The following is an 18,704-nucleotide window of genomic DNA, read 5'->3' as shown; positions in this document are numbered from 1 at the left end:
CTGATTTACTCTGTGACCTTGTCCATGATGACAGAGAGCTCAGGAACATTCACATGTGGATACCAGCACAAGGACAACAGCAACCGAGTGAGGAACTCTGCCCTCAGTGCTCCCACAAACCTGAGGGTCACAGGTGAGTTGTGGCACTGGGGCACACACAGGAAACACTCCAGGGCTCCTGAGACCCCAGGTGAGGGAGGGGATCCTGCCCTGCCCCACAGCATGTCCCTGGGCAGTTGGGATGCTGGGGGTCAGGGTGCACTTCAGCACAGCCTTGGGCACCAGGGACACTCCTGCCAGTCCCAGCAGAGCATCCTGCTCCTCTCCTGCCCCAGCATCACAGAAAGGGCAGAGTGGTGGTGCCAGATCTAGTGCAGAGCCACAGCTGAGCAGGGCATTCATTTATTGATCCCCACAGTTGATAGAGGGTGGATTGGGGGTCCCCGCAGTGGCTCAGTCTGTGCAGTACCTGGGGTAGCTGCAGACTCTCTCCCTGTCCCTTTCTCCTCCCAGGCAGAGAATTCAGCTCCCAGGCAGGGACATTCACTGATGGTGAGTGATTCCCTCCCTCACACCCAATGTCCCCCAGCATTAGGCCAAGACTGCCCAGTTGTCAATACCAGGACATTGGGAGGTTCATAAGCTGGAAGTTTGTTTTCCTCTAAGGCCATTGGCTGTTCTCTGCTTCCTCTTCTCCAACAGATCATGTTCCCACAGCTCCTCATTCCAGGCAATCCCACATCTTTCCCATATGCATGCTAGTGGGAGTGGTGACCATCTCCCTCTTCCTCCTCATGGCTGCAGCCAGCTACTGTGTCCTGAAGATTGGTGAGTGATTTGGGGAAATTGAGGGTAAAAGTTTAGGCCAAAATTGTACCCTGGTGCAGGGTTGCTGCTGTCTGACACACGGCTGTTTAGTATGGTTGCCTCCTAAAGCCCATGTCACAGGAATGTGAGGCCCTCTGGCCCTTCTTTTGCTACCTGAAGAGAGCAAAGTTTCTTGGATGTGGAAGACTACCTCCAGCATGATTGAGCTCTAATTCAAAGAGGGAAGGGACAGACCAAATACATCCCTGCCCCAGGCACACATTGGCTCCCATCCTCTGGGAACAAGAATTGAGTCTTTGAGCTGCCCTGAGTGCAGCCAGCACAGCTCCTCCACACTCTGGCTGAGCACAGCTGCTGAGAGCTTGGGAGAAACCAGGCTGGGAAAGGGGAGTCAGGGTTGTGAAGGCTGGGACAGAAAAATCCCTCTGCCAGTGAGATGTGCAGGTTCAGCCCATCATCTTCACTGCACAGCCCAGAGCAGGGAAAGGCAGGGCTGTGCAGGAACTCTTCCTCCCACCTCTGCCTTTCTTTTCCTTGCAGGGGCCTGCAGAGAGAGATGCCAAAGGTGAGCAGCAATCCCTGGGGGCTGCTGGGCTGGGGCTGATGGAGACGGGGGCATCCTGGACACTCTGGGACTTGTACATGGGGAATTGCCAGCTCTTGGCTTGGGAGAGCAACACAAGGCCTGGCCAGGCCAACATAGCCACACCCAGCCTTCCACCAGGCACAGCCTTTGCCACCCATCAAATATGTATTCTGGATGCCTTTAGCCAAAAGTGTTTTTGTTACTAGCACATGCATTTACAATATCTGATGGATGATCACATATAAAATCTAATCCCCATATTGTAAATGGACACATGAGCACCTGGAGTGAAGACATCTCCATCCCTCCATATGGAACATGTGTGTCCATAAACCGTGGGATCCAACTCCATGTGTTCTTCTTCTCTCTGCCCACCCCAAAGCTCACATGGATGCACAGGTCCACAGGGACACAGGCACTGCTGTGCTCAAACCCCAGGACACGCCCAAGATGCTCCTTTCTCATTGTGTTCCTGGTACTGTTTCCTAGAGGTTCCTGCCTGTTCAACAGCGGCACCTGGGAAAGGAAGACACCTTTAAGAGGTCTAGCTTTCTTCCTGTTAAAGGAATTTTCCCCCATTCTGTTAGTAAGACGATAAATCGCTGGGTTCTTGACAGCAAACAAAAGACCTGGCTACCCTTTTGTTTCACCTGGGTGTGGGGTCAGTTGGCTCTGAGCGTTCGGGGAGAGAAGCTGCAGAGAAAGGAGCTGCTGGTTCTTTTTTTTTTTCGCCCGTTTTTCTTTTCTGCTGGAAACAACGCCGGGATCCCAAAGCCGCTTTCCCTGCCCTGCTGGAGGCTGGGCTGTTGCCGCCCTGCCCCGCTGCTGCTTTGAGCCTTTGCTACGCTGTAGCCCTGCTCGCCCTGTCTGCCCGACCTCCGGGGGGTTCCCCGCTTGGATACATCTCATCTGCCCTCTGGGATCTGTGCTCATCCCTGCCGCTCCAGCCTGCCGTTCCAGCCTGCTGTTCCCGAGAGCCCGGGATCGGCTGCCCAGGGGTTTGTGAAGCCTTTGTCCCATCCCTTCCCGGGATCCCAGGGCACCGGTGCCGCGTGCTCCCCGAGCTCGCTCCGGAGCGCCCCCTGCAGCCGCGGGGGAACCATCGCACCTGCCCTGCTCACCGGGAGCCGCCAGCGCCCCTGCCGGCTGCGAGTGGAACTGCACCCGAGGGGAAAGGGCCTGACAGCCGAGAAGGCTGGGACTGGGTTTGTGATTGTTTTGCTGTTACTGCCATATTGTAGTTTTGTTTGATTGGTTATATATATAATAGTAAAGAACTGTTATTCCTATTTTCCCACATCTTTGCCTAAAAGCCCTTGATTTCAAAATTATAATGACTCGGAGGGAAAGGGGTTACTTCTGCCATTCCAAGAGAGGCTTCTGCCTTCCTTAGCAGACACCTGTCTTTCAAACCAAGACAACACCCCTGGAGGAGATTCACCTGCATCCCCCCATCTCTGAGGTCTCCTCCTGCCTGATGGGGAAAAGGGATGGAGATCCTTCACTCCCTGAGGTGCATTGACAGTGCCCTGCCCAGACACTGCTCAGCCCCACACAGGGGCCTGTGCAGGACCCCCTGGGCTGGGGGGCTCAGGGCTGAGGAGGGATCCCCCTGGCCAAGGGCCCTGACAGCCCTGGGGGCTAAGTCCCTGCCAGCCCTCCTGCACTGGCAGCCACCCTCATGCCTGCCACAGAGGGCTCCAGCCCTCTGGCCCTGCCCTCAGGAGCCTCCAGGATCACGGTGGTGCCTCCAGGGAGGCTCTGGCACTGCCCCAGGGATGTGGCTGCACCCACACCAGCACTGGCACCAGTGCCACCAGCCCACAGGGCTTCCACAAAGGCCAGGACACAAGGGGACAGTGTGGAAGTGAGAAGAGCCCAGAGCTGACAAGAGCACGTCCTGCTCTATTCCCTTGCCAGCCCTGCAGGGAAGCAGCAGCCCTGACTCCCAGGCAGCAGAGAGGCAGCCGAGGCCGTGAAGGGCAGCGCTGGGGCTACCAGGGCTCTCCTCAATGGGACCTTGTGGGAATGGACACAGGCAGGTGGCCAGAACAACCACAAAACCATGGCTGCAATGCAAAGAGTAAATTTATTTCATTACCTCAGTAACTGGAAGATGCCAAAGCGACACCTGGGCAGAGACACACAAGTGGGAACAGGGCTGTGTCTGAGGAGAGAGCAGGGGCTGAGCAAAGCAGAACAGGGCAATGGCAGCACATCCCTTGGGCACAGGGCCCCATGGGCTGGTGTTGATCACACTCTGCTCCTGGTGCAGAGATGCAGGGACAGCAGGGACAGCAGGGAGTCCAGGGCAGGGAGGGCATCAGAGGGCCCTTTCTGAGAACTCACTCTGTGAGTTATTAGACTGGGCTGCCCTACATGGCGTCTCCCTGAACAGAGACGCTGCCCTCGATTTCGGGCTATGGCAGGAAGTCGGCTCTGCACTCTGGCACGAGTTCCCATTTGGGGATCCGCCAGTGCTAGAATTACTATGCACATGGTGGGGTTTGTTTAATCTGCTGATGGACTTTAATTGTAGCAGTGGAGCTGGCTCGCCTGTCTTGGTGGTGTGTGATGGAGAGATACCTGAAGGAGACCCCACTGACCTGGCTCTAGGGGCGTGTGGTGGCAGATCTGAAAAATCCCTCCCGGCAACACGGGCGGAGAATGCCCCGGAGCCTGCACTGGGTCACCCTGTGCTGCCGCAGGAACCCACGCCCCCCGAGGGCATCATGCTGGCAGAGCAACTGGCGGGGGTATGTGGGCAGCAGGGTGTCACACAGCCCGCCTTCCCTTGCAGCTCAGCGGTGGTCGCTGCTTTTTCAGCACCATGTTTTAGTGGGCTCACATCCTGGACCCCTGTGGCTGCTCCTAGCTTGTCCGCACAGGCCTCTGCTGCACCAAGAATGCCTGGATGGACACCTTTGGCTGGTGTAGCGCTGGACAGCGCTGTGCATGCATCTGCTATGCTGAGAATGCCCGGATGCGGCTCGTTGCCCTCCATAGCCTCAGACTGCTCCGCGGAAGCACAGAACCAAGCAGTCAACCTTTTAATACAGCATCTGCCTTTGTTGACAGAGCTGCCGAATGTATCACAGCAGCTGGCGGAGCTGCTCAGCTTGCAAAAGCAGCTGTTGCAGCTGCTGGAGATGCCCCTCCGTGCGGGGCTCGCCGGGCCCACACCGCCCGCAAGGGCTGCTCCCAACCTGGAACCCGCAGCAGTGGTCGCGGTGTCAGTGACCAGCGCAGCACCAGCGTCCCAGCTGCCAGCAAAGCTGAGACCGGCAAAAGAAGCGGCAGTTGCGGTGGCTGTGCCCCAGCTAGCAGCGGCTCCTGGCGCGACAGCAGCACTGGAGACGGCCGCAGCAGCCCCAGCGCCGGATCGGTTGAAACTGCCTGAGATTGCATCCCTGACAGCAGCTGTGGTTCAAACCCCTGCACAGCCAACTGCAGCCTCTGCTGTCAGTTCCTCTTCTGGTCAGGTGATTTCCCCCCACCCACCTCTGTCCGTTCACGGCTCCGCAAAGCTGCTCATAACTGACGATTCATCATCAGGCAATGAGGCAGAAGAAGCTTTGGGCCCAGGGCGTAAAGCAGGTGTAGCCAGGCGGCAAAAGTAAAGGCTGCTCCAGTCTCACCCCTGGACCTTCCCGGACTGCACTGTGACAGTGCACCCAACCCACTACAACCGTTTCTGGGAGTCGCTTTAGATGCGGGCTCTGGAGGAGGGTGATTGGGATTTATTGGAAACACTGGCGATGCCAAGCAGATTTGAGGATTCTGAGAGTAATTGGGAAGCTGTTACCCTGCATCCAAAGGCTGTGCCAGTAGTTCAGGGTGATAGTGACTCCCTGAAAGGGGAGATCCAAGCTTTCCCAGTGTATAAGGCTCTCCCAAATTCAGGCCAGCATGATAAGCATGAGGTAATTGCCTGGAAGGTTGCACAGGATCTGCAATCCAAGGTTGCACAACATAGGCTAGGTTCTGCTGAGGTTACGCGAATGATAAGGGTGATAAACATGGATTTGCTTGCTCCGTTTGATATCAGGCACAAAATTCAAATAATCCTGTTATTCTGAATCATTTTCTCTGACTGCAGTCTGCAGGCAAAACACAACTGCCTCGAGCGAAAATCTGAGTACGGAATTTACTTACTAACCAGTGGGAAGGCCCGCATGAGTTTATCGTTTGGGGTCGTGGGTATGCTTGCGTTTCCACAGATACTGGGGTGCGATGGCTACCTGCAAAATGTGTTCGCCCTGACCTACGGCACCAGAGGCAGAAGAGTCAACCTCCAAATGATGACCAGAATGCAGACCATCCAAATGGTGACCAGAATGTAGATCATCAGCCTACAAGGATGTAAACCATTAGGCGATGGTCCTTCCACAAGCAGGGACTGGGACGGTCCTTCCACAAGCAGGGACTGAACTTTAAATTTCTTGTTATGGAGTCAGACAGTTAAAGCCCTTAAGGCTATATTTAGAACGAATAACTGCTGTAAATTTCTATTTAGGATTAATAGCTAGTAGAATTTTTATCCTATAAAACAAAAAAGGGGATTTGTGGATACAAATATTGCTGCTAGCAAGAATTTTCCTTGCTTCTTTCCAGTCCTGTGAGGTATTTTTCTCTCTTGTGGAAGATATTTGTAGCGTTCTATAAACTATGAACATCTGCGACCCTGCAAAGCCTTGTTTATAGTATAGTAGAAAAATATTTTGACAATGGATGTTTTAAGATTTTAGCCAATCACCCCAAGGGGTGGCTGATCCTTTGACGAATTAGACTATGAAGAAAGAAGTCTATAAAAGAGTTGTAAAATAATTAAATGATGAATCTTGCTGCACAATTCCTGCCTGTTGGATCTCTCTTCTCCTCCCTACCACTACGCACCACCATGATAGGCCCTGGGGATGGGGATGTGTCCAGGCTGGGCAGCCCCAGTGGCCTGGGGGCTCCGCCTCTCCAGGATGAGGGTGATGATGGGGGCAGATGAGAGGAGGAGCAAGGTGAGGACACAGTGCCGGATCCAGATCCAGAGGGGAATGGCTGATTCTGGAAGAGGGGAGTCAAAAAGTGGAAAGGGCAGTTTCAGGAGGGAAGTACATGGTAGAAAGGGTTCAAGAACAACCACTTAGGTCTGAGAGGAAGCACTGCTTTGGTCAAGGGATTGCTACCTGTCAGAGAAAGGCAGGCCATTCTGAGTGTCCCTGTCCTGTGCAGGGACCACCCCAGAAACTGAGCAGTCCCCCTAGCTCACATCTTGATTCAGTGAATGAATGTGGAAACACTCAGATCATGCAAGTATCCACAATTTCCCTAGCAGTGGCTCTCAGAATTAAAGGGGAGATCAGAGAAGGCAAGATGGCGAGAGGAAGAGGAGAACAGGATATGCCCTTAAAGCAGAGCCAGATCCCACTTATGACCCTTCCAAAGTCCTGGTGTTGGCAGCTGCCAGAGCTTAACCCAATGCTGAGCAACACTGAGTGTATGGAAAGGGAATCACTCACTGTTGCTGGATTTCTCTGCCTGAGATCTGACCCACTGCCTGGGAGAAGAAAGGGACACGGAGAGAATCTGCAGCTCCCCCAGGTACTGCACAGACTGAGACACTGTGGGGACCCCCTGATCCATCCTCTATTAACTAACAAATGAATCATAATATAATAATATCAATAAATGAATGCCCTGCTCAGCTGTGGCTCTGCATTACATCTGGCACCACCACTCTGCCCTTTCTGTGATGCTGGGGCAGGAGAGGAGCAGGATGCTCTGCTGGGACTGGCAGGAGTGTCCCTGGTGCCCAAGGCTGTGCTGAAGTGCACCCTGACCCCCAGCATCCCAACTGCCCAGGGACATGCCATGGGGCAGGACAGGATCCCCTCCCTCACCTGGGGTCTCAGGAGCCCTGGAGTGTTTCCTGTGTGTGCCTCATTTCCACGACTCACTTGTGACCCTCAGGTTTGTGGGAGCACTGAGGGCAGAGTTCCTCACTCGGTTGCTGTTGTCCTTGTGCTGGTATCCACAAGTGCTCCCCTTTGTCATGGTCAAGTGCATGTAGTAGCTCCCCTGCCCCTGTTGGGCTTTCAGGCTGTGCACCTGCACCCCATCCTTGCAGAAGATGATTCTGGTGACAGGAGATTTCCAGGAAATTTGGCACCAAAATATGACCTGTTCTCCTTCCTGTGAGGCAGTGGGGGTTATATGGAAGGCAGGAGCTGGGAGGTCACCTGGAGAGATGGCACAGGGATGGCTCGGACCAGTGTTACTGGTGTCAGGGCAGGAAGGGAAAGAGTTTCCCCTCCAGGGCTTCACACATGGGGGACAAAGATGTTCTCCCTCCCCATCTCCAGTCCCACACAGCTCCCTTTACAGGACCTATCCCTGTACTCACCATGCCCTGGGGAGCTGCAGATGTCCTGGGCCATCACACCGGTACCTGCACTGTGGGGCACAGAGGGGTTTGGTCAGATGGGCAGCAGCCCAGCTCAGCCCCGTGCCCCTGTCCATGTTCCCACTGCAGAGTCTTTTGTTGGGCCAGCACCTTCCTACCCATGAGGGCTCACCCTACATCTCCTTTTGCACCTGGATTTACACCTGCCTAAGCCCATTTTTTGTGGGTTTGTGATTTCAGATGGATGCCTCTGGTTCTCTAAAGCACTTCAACATCTGACAAGTCTCACACCATGTCCTCAGCCTCCTTAGAGGATTTGGAAATTGCCCCTTTTGCTCAGATGTGCATGGGAGCAGGAGGAAGCACTGGTCCTGCTGCCCTCCCCAGAGCAGCTCTGCCCCTCAGTGCTGCACGGCTGCTCCACACACCCTTTCCCCTGGGGCCTGCCCTGGGCCCAGCACGGGCCCTTGTCCTGCCCCGCTCAGCAGCCCTGCAGTGCTGAGCCCCAAGGCAAAGCCATCCCCAACTCACCCAGCAGCAGCAGCAGCAGCAGCAGCAGGAGGAGGAGGAAGGCCGGGCGAGCAGGAGACAGCCTGGCACATCCCCCCTGGGCCAGCATTGTTTGGGGCACTGCAGCCACAGCCTCTCCTTGCAGCATCTGCTGTGGGCTGAGCTCTGCCCAGCGCTGCAAGAGCTGCCTGGCCCGGGGCTTGCAGCGTGCCTGAGACTGGTCCTGCTGCATCTTTGAGGGTGGAAGGACCTTCCCACACTGAGCGGCTGTGGTCAGTGGGGGCCCTGCCTCAGCCCCCACTGTGGCCGCTGCACCTGCAGAGCCCCTGCTTTTATTTCCACACCCTGTGAGCCCAGAGCATGAGCCATGTGTGCCTGTCCCTCTGGGGCAGCCTCCTCCCTGCAAAGCCCTCCTGGCCCTTGTTCCCACCCTGCTCTTCCTTCTTCTCACTACTCCTCCCAGCTCTTCTGCCAGGTTCATCTAAGGGATTTTGCCAGGGCAAACTGAACACGGGTGCAAGTGGCTATACAGCTCCAACGGTGGTAGTCAAGGCCATGGGGGCCCTTATCGTTTTCTACTCAGTCCTGATGTGGAAGGTGTCTCGAGAGGGTATAAGCAGGACAAAACCAATACTACAGGTCAAGAATTGGCTGTGATGCTGATTTGGGCAACAGAACTTTGGGCTCTCTGAACAGTGGACACTGTTTGCAACTCAGCATCCACTGTACAGAGCTGGGGCCCACCTCACCAAGCAGGGAAAAGCTGCTTCTTCCAGTGGCATGGGTGATTCTGTAAAGAGGACTTTAAACTGGGAATGATGGGGGAAGGAGAGGGACTGGCTGTCCTGTGAGGGAGTGACAGACAGGGCTGATGAGCAAAGGCCAGGGGGTGATGGGATACTGTTGTGGTTTGACACTGGCCCAGCGCCAGGCACCCTCGAGAGCCGCTCACTCACCCTCCTCTGGCACAGCTGGGCAAAGGAGGTGTCTTGGTTTGAAAGACAGGTGTCGGCCAAGGAAGGTAGGAGTCCCCATTGAAATGAAAAAATATATGCAACCCCCTTCCCTCTGAATTATTACAATTTTGAAATTAAGGGGCTTTCAGGCAAAGATATGAGGAACAGAACTAACAGTTCTTTACTATTATATATCTATACGTGTATAACAAGTCAAACAAACAACAATAACTATGGCAGTAACAGCAAACAGAACCACAAACCCAGTCCCAGCCTTCTTGGCTGTCAGGCCCTTTCCCCTCGAGTGCAGTTCCGCTCGCAGCCGGCAGGGGCGCTGGCGGCTCCCGGTGAGCAGGGCAGGTGCGATGGTTCCCCCGCGGCTGCAGGGGGCGCTCCGGAGCGAGCTCGGGGAGCACGCGGCACCAGTGCCCTGGGATCCCAGGAAGGGATGGAACAAAGGCTTCACAAACCCCTGGGCAGCTGATCCTGGTTTCCAGCCGGACCCTCGGGAACAGCAGGCTGGAACAGCAGGGATGAAGACAAATCCTAGGGGGCAGACGAGACGTATCAAACTCCAGAGCTGTGGTGAGAACCCCCCGGAGGTCTCAGCAGGCAGGGTACAGCGGGGCTACAGAGTAGCGAAGGCTCGAAGCAATGGTGGGGGCAGGGCGTCCGCAGCCCAGCTCCCAGCGGGGCAGGGAAAGGGAATCCTGGAGTCTCTCCAGTAGAAGGAAGGCAGCTGAAAAAGCAGAAGCCTGCCATGCTGACGAATTCCTTCCAGCCTCTCTCTCCGTCCAAAACGCCAGGACTAACAGCCCACTAGCCCAGGTGAAAGAGAGTAGCCAGACGGACCCCTCCCCCTCTGGCCACGTCTTTCGTTTTTCTTAAGCACCCAGTAATTTGCTCCCTGGCAACATGTATGGGGAAAATTCTTCAAGAGAAAAAGAAAACAGAGGAACTCCTAAAACCCCATCAGGAGGGAAAAGGAAAAACAGTTAACGAAGGCTTTATGAGTCAGATAAGGACCGTGAGAAACACTTCACGGCAAAACAGGCTCAATTTAAGTTGCAAAGTGAATTTATCACTAACAGAATCAGAGGAGCATAATGAGAAGTAAAAGAAGCCCTTAGAACACTTTCCACCCCCCAGCTCCTCCCTCCTTGCCACCGACAGCGCAAGGAGACAGGGCATGGGGCTTTGGTAAGTCCTCACCAAGATTTCCTTCTGCTGCTCCGGGAGAGGAGTCCTTCCCCTGTGAGGCCGTGGGGTCCCTCCCACGGGAGACAGTTCTCCGTGAACATGTGTTCATGTTCTCCCCAGCGTGGGTTCACTCTCATGAGCAGCAGCTATACCGCACCTGCTGCAGCGTGAGCCCCTCCCACGGGCACACAGCCCTCCCAAAACTGCTGTGGCGTGGGTCACTCTTCCACAGGGTGCAGTCCGCCAAGGACAGGCTGCTCCAGCCTGCGAGCAGGGCCCTCTCTCTTTCCACCGGGTCTCCTTCTGGATCACAGCCTCCTCCAGGCATCCACCCACTCCGGCATGGGCACCTCCCCCACAAAATGTGGGTGGATCTCTGCATCCCCAGTGGTGGATCCCCATGGGCTGCAGGGGAACAACCTGCTTCACCATGGTCTTCACCACGGCCTGCAGAAGCATCTTGGTTCCGGCACCTGGAGCACCTCCTCCCCCTCCTTCTTCACTGACCTTGGTGTCGCCATGGTGTTTTCCTCACATGTTCTCACCTCCTCCTCCTCTTCTTTGAGTAGAATCCAAAATCTTGTGACTTTGATTTTCTTCTTACATATGTCATCACAGAGGCATTACCGACCTCTGTCATTGGCCCAGTTTTGGCCAGCAGCATGTCCATCTTCAGAGCCACCTGCCAGACATGGTGGGAAGCTTCCAGCAGCTTCCTCACAGGAGCCATCTTTGTGGGCCCCCTGCTGCCTAAAACCAGGCTGTGCCAAACCAATACAGACACCAAATGAGGCTCCAGCAGGGTCACCTCCAGCACTGGCATTTTCATCAGGAAGTGCTGACAATTGCTCCACTGGGGAGAAACCCCCAAGCCCTTTCTGGGCAGTCCCTGTGCTGAGGGGGTTTGGGAAGGACCTATCACCTAATGCAGCCCTTGTAGGGAATAAAGAGGATGGGATAGAGAACTGGGTGTGGTTTCAGGTCTGTGATCTTGTCTGGATCGAGGAGACATAATTCAATGGCTCCTGTTACTGGAGCGGTGCAATGGAGCCACATGGATTTTAAGAAGGCCAGACTGGGAAGATGAGGAGGGGCAGTTTCCTGTTATGTGAGAGAGCAGCTGGAGTCCATGGAGCTGCCCTGGGGATTGGTGAGGAATAAAGGGAGACCTCATGAATTAGGGCTAAAGAGAGCAGAGGTCTAGATGTCCCATCTGATAACTGATCTTACATGGTGGGTTTGGATCACGTCCTCATTTCTTGCTGTATTTCACCTCCTTTATCTCACAGCAAAATAGCTTCTTACTATTATTCTGAGTTCAGAGGTCAGGAATATTTATGATTAGTCATCCTTATTGATGTCATACATGAAATCCCTAATTGTGCTTGGTCTTTGCATATTAAGTGCCTTAATTAATTAATTCTGAGTTAAATATTTTTAAATTGAATGTTAAAATTAACCCATCAGCCTAGGCACAAAAATCAAGTTCCATTATCAGTGTTTTCAATTGTTCAAAGTAGTTTATTAAGAGAGTTGCACCCTTCCCAGTTAGAAATTCCCCAGTTAAAAATCCCCAACTTATGTCCCCTTCTCAAACTTTAAACCACCTGTACACCATAAGAGTTATCTTTCCTATGTTCATTGTCTACTTTTACAAGTGTTTTACGATGTATTAGATGTATTTTAATATTTTTTCAAGTGTTTTTACTTTGCACTTTAGTCCAAGGGCTAACTCCAAAACCCCAGTTTCTAACAGCCAGCAGCTATTTTTAGCCCCATAGCCATTACCCTGCAGGCAAGCTCCGTGGCAACCTGAATTTTTAATGAAGGCATGTTACCACCCTTGTTTCAACTGATACTACCCCTCTGACAACGATGAGCTATTGGTGGACGGAGATGATCTGTCAAAGAGAAAGCACCAATCACTTTAAACCAAAGGGGTGGGCTGTAGGTGGGCTGTGGGCGGGCTGTGGGTGGGCTGGGGCGGAGCAAAGGCACTATAAAATAACGAGACAGGTCTCAGAGAGAGGAGTTCTCTGCAGGCTAGCTGTGGTGGACATCAGTGCTGGGCATTAAAAGCCTTACTCCCATTAAGGAGCCTTTAATAATTTTTTTCCTGACTTTTGGACCAGCTAAAAGTCAGCTCAGCACTGAAAGTCCTTTTTCTCTACCTGAGGTCCAGTGCTGTCTCAGCCAGAAGGTCTCAGATCCGTGCGCTCCTGGGGCATACCATCTATCGAGCCACAGGATCCCAAATTTTTATATTTTTCTAATTTCTGTAATTTTTCAATTTTTCTGTTTTCAATAAATTATTTTAATTTTTTATTTAACTAAGAGTTGTCTCTATTCTCACATTGAGATTTTTAACCTTTACTTATGAATTAGAACAGACATTCCTAACCTGTCTATGATGCTTCTCAAGCTGGATGAGCAAACTCCGCTTTGCATTCTTTCTTAACCATGTCAATCTATATCAGCATCCCAGGGCTTTCTTGCTCTTCAGGCATTTCTCAACTCTCCCCAATGAGTTTTCCATTTCATTGCAAAATGTAATTTCCAGATTTGAACATCCTCTCGACTCTTTCCCTAATTTGTTTAATTTTATACCACTGAAATTTGGGGCATAAGTGTGTAGAAATACAGCTGAGACTTGGTTTCAGCTCTCATCATCTTGGCAAACTTTATGGCATGACACCAATTAGAGCATTAATGCAATGGCAAGAGATAACTGCTTCTCATTTTTATTTACATTTGTATTGGTTTAAAAGACAGGCATCTGCCAAGGAAGGCAGGAACCTTCCTGGGATGGCAAATACAACCCCCTTCCCTCCGAATTATTATAACTTCGAAATTACAGTGCTTTCAGGCAAAGATATGGAAAAAGGAATAACAGTTCTTTACAAACATATATATAGATATGTGTCTCAAGACAAACAAACAACAACAGTGGCGGCCACAACAAACAGAACCAGAGTCCCAGTAACAGCCTTGTCCCGGCCGCAGGCACTTTCCCCCCGGTGCAGTTCCGGTCACGGCCGGCAGGGGCGCTGGTGGCTCCCGGCCGGGCAGGGCGGGTGCGATGGTTCCCCCGCGGCTGCAGGGGGCGCTGTGGCGCGGGTCCCGCCGTCTCTCTCCGTGTGGACGATGGCGGGCACAGCCGGCAGGAAGGGATGGAGAAGGAACTTCCTTTACGAACCCCATGGGGAAGCCGATCCCTGTGCCCCCTCTGGATAGCAAAAGGAGCTGTAGCACGAGCCTCAGGAGAAGCACGCTGGAACAGCAGGACCTCCCGGCAGGCAGAGGGTGAACAGCTACGGTGTAGCACAAACGCGGAGCAGACGGCAGAGGCACGGCAGGGGTTGGGCAGCAGCAGCAGCCCGGCTCTGGGACACGGCAGAGAGAGACTCCCCGGGATTTCTCATCGGTGCTGGCTGGAACCTGGGTCCGGGCTGTGCAGAGGGGGGCGGTCCCTGGCGGGAAGTGGGGTGTTCCCGGGTCCTGGGGGGCACACACTGGCTCTGGGCTTCCCAACAGCAGAGCAGTGAGAGAAGCCAAGCCGGCAAGCTCAGTCACAGTGCCAAAGCAAAAAAAAACCAAAAAGAAGCAGGCAAAACCCACAGGAACAGCAGGATCTCTGGCCCGAGATACTGGCCATGTGTGTCTCGTCGAACAGCCTATGCTGGAAGAGAGGGGCTGCCTTTTGCACCGCCCCTGACGCCCTCCAGAAACGCCGGCTTGGCTCCCGAACATCGTGATAGCCCCAGAGCCAGGGAGGATGGGGGGTGGGGACAGCTGCCACCCCTGGCCACAAACAAAACAAAACAGATTAAAACCCCACAAATGGGATGGGATGGGATAACACATCATCCCCAACACAAGGAACCTCTAGAAAATCTGGCTCGGACATCAAAGCGCCTCAGCAAAATGCATGCAAAGGACATAGATGCAATCCTCTTTAAGAGGAACCTGGATAGAGGGGTGTCCAAGGCAATCTGAGCAGGAAAGGATTTGGGTCTCCCTTGATGAGCAGTTTTATATGAGACCCACAGTTCACAGTCAGTGAAAGTCAGCACAACATCTGAGCAGTTGGGAGCACAAGAAAAAACCATCATTTCCTATTTGTTTGTCAATCTAATGAAGTGAAAGATGGAGTGCAAACAGGCAGGAGGGGTAAATCCAAGGGAATGACAGCTGCAGAAACTGTGCATACATCTCCTTGGTCCAGGCTGACAGCTCCTGGTGGCTCCTGTGGGGAGGGGATGGAGCAGGTGGCACTGCAAATGTCATGCACGGGGATGTTTTGGTCTCAGTGAATTTCACAGCCCAGACATGTCTGACTCTCCCTGTCCTGGAACAAGGAGATATCCTGCCATGTTGTCCCTCCAGCAGATATTGGAGCTGTAGAAATTCCCCACAAGGACCAGGCCCTGTGAACGTGAAGCTGCTCCTGTCTGTCAGTAGAGGCCTCATCCCCTTGTTCTCCCTGCTCAGAAGGCCTGGAGCAGACTCTCACTATAATATCACCTGGAGCTCTGCTCTCTTTAATCCTCACCCTGGCGCTCTCCCTTGGCTCCTCACCCATCCTCAGGGAGCTCCATGCAATCCAGGTTCTCTCTCATATCTGGCAGAAGAGCTGGGAGTAGCAGTGAGGAGAGGGCAGAGCAGGGTGGGAACAAGGGCCAGGGAGGAGGCAGCCCCAGAGGGACAGGCACACACGGCTCGTGCTCTGGGCTCGCAGGGTGCGGAAATGAAAGCGGGGGCTCTGCAGGAGCAGCGGCCACAGTGGGGGCTGAGGCAGGGCCCCCACTGACCACAGCCACTCGGTGTGGGAAGGTCCTTCCACCCTCAAAGATGCAGCAGGACCAGTCCCAGGCACGCTGCAAGCCCCGGGCCAGGCAGCTCTTGCAGCGCTGGGCAGAGCTCAGCCCACAGCAGACGCTGCAAGGAGAGGCTGTGGCTGCAGTGCCCCAAACAATGCTGGCCCAGGGGGGATGTGCCAGGCTGTCTCCTGCTCGCCCGGCCTTCCTCCTCCTCCTGCTGCTGCTGCTGCTGCTGCTGCTGCTGCTGCTGGGTGAGTTGGGGATGGCTTTGCCTTGGGGCTCAGCACTGCAGGGCTGCTGAGCGGGGCAGGACAGGGCCCGTGCTGGGCCCAGGGCAGGCCCCAGGGGAAAGGGTGTGTGGAGCAGCCGTGCAGCACTGAGGGGCAGAGCTGCTCTGGGGAGGGCAGCAGGACCAGTGCTTCCTCCAGCTCCCATGCACCTCTGAGCAAAGGGGGCAATTCCCAATTCCTCTAAATTGGTTCTGTTCATAGTGTGAGACATGGGAGATGCTAAAATGCTTTAGGGAGCCAGCAGCATCCATCTGGAATCAGAAGCCAATCCACAATCGGCTTAAAGTATAAATCTGGGAGATCAAGCAGATGCAGTACGGAGCCCCATGGGTGGGAAGGTGCTGGCCCAGCAGACTCAGCAGTGGGAACATGGACAGGGGCATGGGGCTGAGCTGGGCTGCTGCCCATCTGACCAAACCCCTCTGTGCCCCACGGTGCAGGTGCTGCTGTGATGGCCCAGGACATCTGCAGCTCCCCAGGGCATGGTGAGTACAGGGATAGGTCCTGTAAGGGGAGTTGTGTGGGACTGGAGATGGGAAGGGAGAACATCTTTGTCCCCCATGTGTGAAGCCCTGGAGGGGAAACTCTTTCCCTTCCTGCCCTGACTCCAGCAACACTGTCCCGAGCCATCCCTGTGCCATCTCTCCAGGTGACCTCCCAGCTCCTGCCTTTGACATGACCCCCACTGCTGCAAAGGAAGGAGAACAGGTCATATTGCAGTGCCAAATTTCTTGGAAATCTCCTGTCACCAGAATCATCTTCTGCAAGGATGGGGTGCAGGTGCACAGCCTGAAAGCCCAACAAGGGAAGGGGAACTATGTCACCTTTTTCCCTATGACAAGGGAGAGCGCAGGGACATTCACATGTGGATACCAGCACAAGGACAACAGCAACCGAGTGAGGAACTCTGCCCTCAGTGCTCCCACAAACCTGAGGGTCACAGGTGAGTCGTGGCACTGAAGCACACACAGGAAACACTCCCAGGCCCCCTACACCCCAGGTGATGGAGAGGACCCTGCCCTGCCCCATGGCATGTCCCCGGACATTTGGAATGCTGGGGGTCAGGGTGCACTTCAGCACAGCCTTGGGCACCAGGGACACTCCTGCCAGTCCCAGCAGAGCATCCTGCTCCTCTCCTGCCCCAGCATCACAGAAAGGGCAGAGTGGTGGTGCCAGATGTAATGCAGAGCCACAGCTGAGCAGGGCATTCATTTATTGATCCCCACAGTTGATAGAGGATGGATCAGGGGGTCCCTGCAGTGTCTCAGTCTGTGCAGGACCTGGGGCAGCTGCAGACTCTCTCCCTGTCCCTTTCTCCTCCCAGGCAGCGGGTCCAGCTCCCAGGCAGGGACATCCACTGCTGGTGAGTGATTCCCTCCCTCACACCCAATGTCCCTCAGCACTGGGCCAAGGCTCCCCCGCTGCCAACACCAGGACATTGGCAGGTACAAGGACCAGTATCTAGGTCAGTTCTAAGGGCATATCCTGCTTTCTGCTTCGTCTCCCCATGATGCCTCCTGTTCTCCAACAGCTTCTGTGCCCCCAGCTACCAATCCCCAGAAACTCCACACCATCATAGGAATCATAATTGGAGTGGTGACCCTCTCCCTCCTCCTCCTCCTCCTCCTGATTGCAGCCTGTGCCATGAGAAAAGGTGAGTGATTTGGGGAGATCGAGGGCAAAAGATTAGGACAAAATTGTACCCTGATGCGGAGTTGCTGCTGTCTGACACATGATGCTTTAGAATGCGTGGATCCTAAAGCTCATGTCCCAAGAAGCTTAGTCTCTAAGGCTTTTCCTTTGTCATCTGAGGGGAGAAAAACTTCTGAACTGAGGAAGATTCTACTTTTCAGAGTTCTTGTGCTTGAATGCTAAAGTGGGGAGAGATAGACCAAATGCATCCCTGCCTCAGGCACACATTGGCTCCCATCCTCTGGGAACAAGGATTGAGGCTCTGAGCTGCCCTGAGTGCAGCCAGCACAGCTGCTCCACACTCTGGCTGAGCACAGCTGCTGAGAGCCTGGGAGAAACCAGGCTGGGAAAGGGGATTCAGGGTTGTGAAGGCTGGGACAGAAAAATCCCTCTCCCAGCGAGGTGTGGAGGTTCAGCCCATCATCTTCACTGCTTGGTCCAGAGCAGGGAAAGGCAGGGCTGTGCAGGAACTCTGCCTCCCACCTCTGCCTTTCTTTTCCTTGCAGGGGCCTGCAGAGAGAGATGCCAAAGGTGAGCAGCAATCCCTGGGGGCTGCGGGGCTGGGGCTGATGGAGACGGGGGCATCCCGGCCCCCTGGGGTGGTCCTTGTCCAGGGGCAGCATGGTCTGTGCCCGTGGGGGGATTCCCCCATGGTGCAGGCAGGGAGGAGCAGGGCTTGCCTTGGCCTTGACTCCAGCCATGGATCTGATGCAAGACAGAATCATCCATGGCAATGACTCCAATGGGCTCATCACAGTCTGAGTGCAGACCCCAAATCCCTTTCTCCCAACTCTCTCCAGGCAGCAGCAAGTTCCCAGCCACGAAGTTGAATCAACAATTTATGATGAAGTAGAAATGTGATTTCCTCCTCTTCCCTCTGGGTGACCCATGGACCCCTCTTTCTGTGGGATCCCCTTCTTGTGTCCTGGCACCAGCAGAATCCCCGAGCCTGTGAACCTGCCTCAATTTCTTGTTTTGACTCTGCCATAATCAGTAGATCAATAATATAATATCATTCACCAATGTAATGGTGAACAATGATAGCACCTGACCAGAGCTGCTACAGCAGCTTCCACCCGCTGGTGGCAAATGGAGGGACTGTGTTTACATCTCTGAGGGAATACCTGAAAAGTGCATTGTTTTTGTTGCCAGGTAAAGGCAAACTGGGTCCTGATTTTCTGAAGCAATGGGTTTTGAAAAGCAGGCATTGGGAAGACCTTTAAACCACCTTCCTGGGTTGTTGATTTTTGCTGATTTTTTCTATGAGGGTGTCTTGGTTTTGAGAGACAGGTGTCTGCTAAGGAAGGCAGAAGCCTCCCTTGAAGTGGCAGATCTAACTCCTTTCCCTTCGAGTTATTATAATTTTGAAATCAAGGGCCTCTAGGCAAAGATGTGGGAAATAGGAATAACAGTTCTTTACTATTA

General features: G+C 53.9%; 1 protein-coding gene across 1 annotated transcript; it reads left to right on the top strand.

Moving 5' to 3' along the window:
* Positions 1–45: 45 nt before the first annotated feature.
* Positions 46–18,476, top strand: LOC125318976 (leukocyte immunoglobulin-like receptor subfamily B member 2). The gene is made up of 6 exons (XM_048289947.1): positions 46–133; positions 16,028–16,072; positions 16,237–16,530; positions 16,912–16,950; positions 17,119–17,241; positions 17,786–18,476. The coding sequence occupies exons 2-6, from the start codon at positions 16,039–16,041 to the stop codon at positions 17,812–17,814; spliced, it is 519 nt and encodes a 172-aa protein (XP_048145904.1). The 5' UTR covers positions 46–133; positions 16,028–16,038; the 3' UTR covers positions 17,815–18,476.
* Positions 18,477–18,704: the final 228 nt, after the last annotated feature.

Source organism: Corvus hawaiiensis, chromosome 33 (genome assembly GCF_020740725.1).
Source record: "Corvus hawaiiensis isolate bCorHaw1 chromosome 33, bCorHaw1.pri.cur, whole genome shotgun sequence".
Lineage (NCBI taxonomy): Eukaryota > Metazoa > Chordata > Aves > Passeriformes > Corvidae > Corvus > Corvus hawaiiensis.
This window is presented reverse-complemented; position numbering and strand designations above follow the sequence as displayed.